Source organism: Eimeria mitis, genomic scaffold, assembly GCF_000499745.2.
Source record: "Eimeria mitis Houghton genomic scaffold, Emh_scaff6739, whole genome shotgun sequence".
Lineage (NCBI taxonomy): Eukaryota > Apicomplexa > Conoidasida > Eucoccidiorida > Eimeriidae > Eimeria > Eimeria mitis.
The window spans coordinates 1-2,697 of record NW_024015826.1 but is presented as its reverse complement, the minus strand read 5'-3'; the positions used below and the strand labels follow the sequence as shown (position 1 = coordinate 2,697).

The 2,697-nt window shown below is 53.9% G+C and overlaps 1 protein-coding gene across 1 annotated transcript; it reads right to left on the bottom strand.

Moving 5' to 3' along the window:
• Nucleotides 1-1,026: 1,026 nt before the first annotated feature.
• Nucleotides 1,027-1,755, bottom strand: EMH_0088850 (uncharacterized protein; the record flags this gene model as incomplete). The annotated part of the gene is made up of 2 exons (XM_038022954.1): nucleotides 1,027-1,224; nucleotides 1,750-1,755. The coding sequence occupies 2 exons, from the start codon at nucleotides 1,753-1,755 to the stop codon at nucleotides 1,027-1,029; spliced, it is 204 nt and encodes a 67-aa protein (XP_037878808.1).
• Between the last annotated feature and the right edge of the window lie 942 nt (nucleotides 1,756-2,697).

Here is a 2,697-nt window from a genome sequence, read left to right as displayed (position 1 = left end):
CTGCTGCTGCTGCTGCTGCTGCTGCTGCAGAGGAAGAAGAAGGAATGCCAGCAGCACTCGTGCTGCAGCTGTAGGGATCTGCAGCTGTTGCTAGCGGTCCAGCAGCAGCAGCAGCAGCAGCAGCAGCAGCATCAGCACTGAAGACAGTAAAAAGACGCCTCGCAAGAGCTTGGTTATCTCTCTGGCGCTGCTGATGCTGCTGCTGCAGCAGCTGCTGCCGCCGCAGGAATGCTGCTGCTTCTGCTGCAGCTTCCTCTTCTAGTCTGTCTGCATGCATGCCCCCCCGTCGTGGGGCCCTCTGGCTGTCTCCTCCTCCTGGGGTGTCTGTCCCCTCCCGCTGCATCTGTACACAGCAGCACCAGCAGCAGCAGCAGCAGCGGCAGCAGCAGCAGCAGCAGCAGCAACAGGAGGAAGCATGAGCTCGAACACAAGGGAGACAAAAAAAAACAGCAGCAACAGAGACAAACAAAGACAAAGAGAAACAAAAAGAAACAAAGAGGGGCAAAGAGATACAGAGACAGAGATAGGTAGAGAGATATAGAGATAGAAAGAGATACAGAGAGACAGAGATAAAGAAAAGAGACAAAAAAAAACAGAGACAGAGATAGAAAGACAGAGAGAGAAAGAGAGAGAGGAGACAAAAGACAGAACAACAGCTTTGTCCTCTCCCGTTGCTGCTGCAGCAACTGCAGCACGAGGAGGCAACCAAGTGATGAGAAAGCAGCAGCAGCAGCAGCAGCAGCAGCAGCAGATACAAACCCTAAACCCTAAACCCTAAACCCTAAACCCCGAGGGGAGGCAGACGAACCGTCAAGAGACCCTTGGGGGCCTGAGAAGATAGTATAGCACTGCCTCTACTGTTTTGCTGCTGTGTTGCTGCAGCTACTGCTGCTGCTGCTACTGCTGCTGCTGCTACTGCTGCTGTTGCAGCTGCTGCTACTGCTGCCTTTGCTGCTGCTGCTGCACTGGACAGTGCACTTGTTGCTGCTGCAGCAGGTGCTGCACTTGCTGCTACGGAATATATGGCTACAGTTGCTGCTGCTGCTGCAGTTGCTGCTGAAATTGCTGCTGCAGTTGCTGCTGCAGTTGCTGCTGCAGTTGCTGCTGCAGTTGCTGCTGCAGTTGCTGCTGCAGTTGCTGCTGCAGTTGCTGCGACCGCGGGTGCAGCTGCTGCTGCAGCGGGCGACGTTGAGCAGCGGTGTAGAGCGCAGTCTTGCTGCTTACCTGCAGCAGCAAGAGAAGCAGGAGCAAGTGCTGCTGCAGCTATTGCTGCTGCTGCTGCTGCTGCTGCTGCTGCAGCTATTGCTACTGCGTCGGCTGTCCCGGAGGGTACAGTGGGGCCCCCCAAATGCAGTGGGGGCCCTCGTCAGATCTTTAGTCAAGGGGGGCCCCCTAGAGGACCTTGAAGTGCCAGTAGAATATAAAAGTCAAAATATAAAGAGTTCATCCATTTGCTGCTGCGCTTGCTGCTGCTGCTGCTGCTGCTGCTGCTGCTGCTGCTGCCTGTGCCGCTGCTGCAGGCGCACGTGCTGCTGCTACCGCGATGCTATCAAATTCAGCCTGCGGCTGAGAGCAATAAATATAAAACAGAAAAAAAAGAGTTGGTGGAGTATAACAGCAAAAGGAGAAGACGCTGCACAGCCCCTAACCACTGCAGCAGCAGGTGCTGCTGCTGCTTCTGCTGCTGCGCCTCCTGCTGCTGCTGCTGCAGCAGTCGTTTCTGAGGCACTTATGTCCTCCACACCCCACTGGCATCTTTCTTTTTAATTTATTTTAACAAATTTAATTAATTATAATCATTTAAAACCCTAAACACACTGCAGCTGCAGCAACACAACCGAAGACGAGAGCCGCCTGCTGCGGCGCCGAGAGCAGGGGCCCCCCGAGGGGCCCCCCAGCAAGGGGGGCCCCTCTGAGCTGACGGGATGGGGGGCCCCCTCTGGCATTTATATAGGCTTGGGGGGTACAGAGACAACACAGGGGGCCCCAAACGCTGCAGCTGCTGCAGGGGATAGAGTCCCTCTCATAGTGGAGGTGCATGTACACCCCAGACTTGCTGCTGCTGCAGCAGTTCTAGCTGCTCGCTTCGTTCAAAACACAGGCACAGAAAGGGGTACACATTAGCAAGCGTTTGTACCCTCGGCAGGGGGCCCCTATCGGGGGGGCCCCCGGTGTGTTGGGGCCCCAGGTGTACAGACACCGTGAGTATAGAGAACTTGTTCGTGTGTTGCTGCTTGCTGCTGCTTGCTGCTGGCTTTCTCTCTTACGACAGACACTCTATTAAAAAGGCGAATCATACCGGGCCCCCAACGCCACAGGGGGCCCCCCCCCCACCCTAGGGGCCCCCGCAGTGGGGGGCCCCCAGGGCTGGGGGGCCCCCGCAGTGGGGGGCCCCCAGGGCTGGGGGGCCCCCAGGGGGCATAGGAGACACTGAGGGGGCAACTGACGACACTTTTGGGGCTGGAGCTGTGAGTTTTGGGGCTTTGTTTCTCAGGAGCTAGCAGAGATGCATGCATGCATGCGTATATGCCTATAAGTAAACATAAAATTGTTTTTCTTTATATACGTATACGTCTATACATAAGGCGCTAATATATAGACTAAGTATGTTCATACAAATGAATACATAAACATATACATATATATATATATATATATATATATATATATATATATATATATATATATATATATATA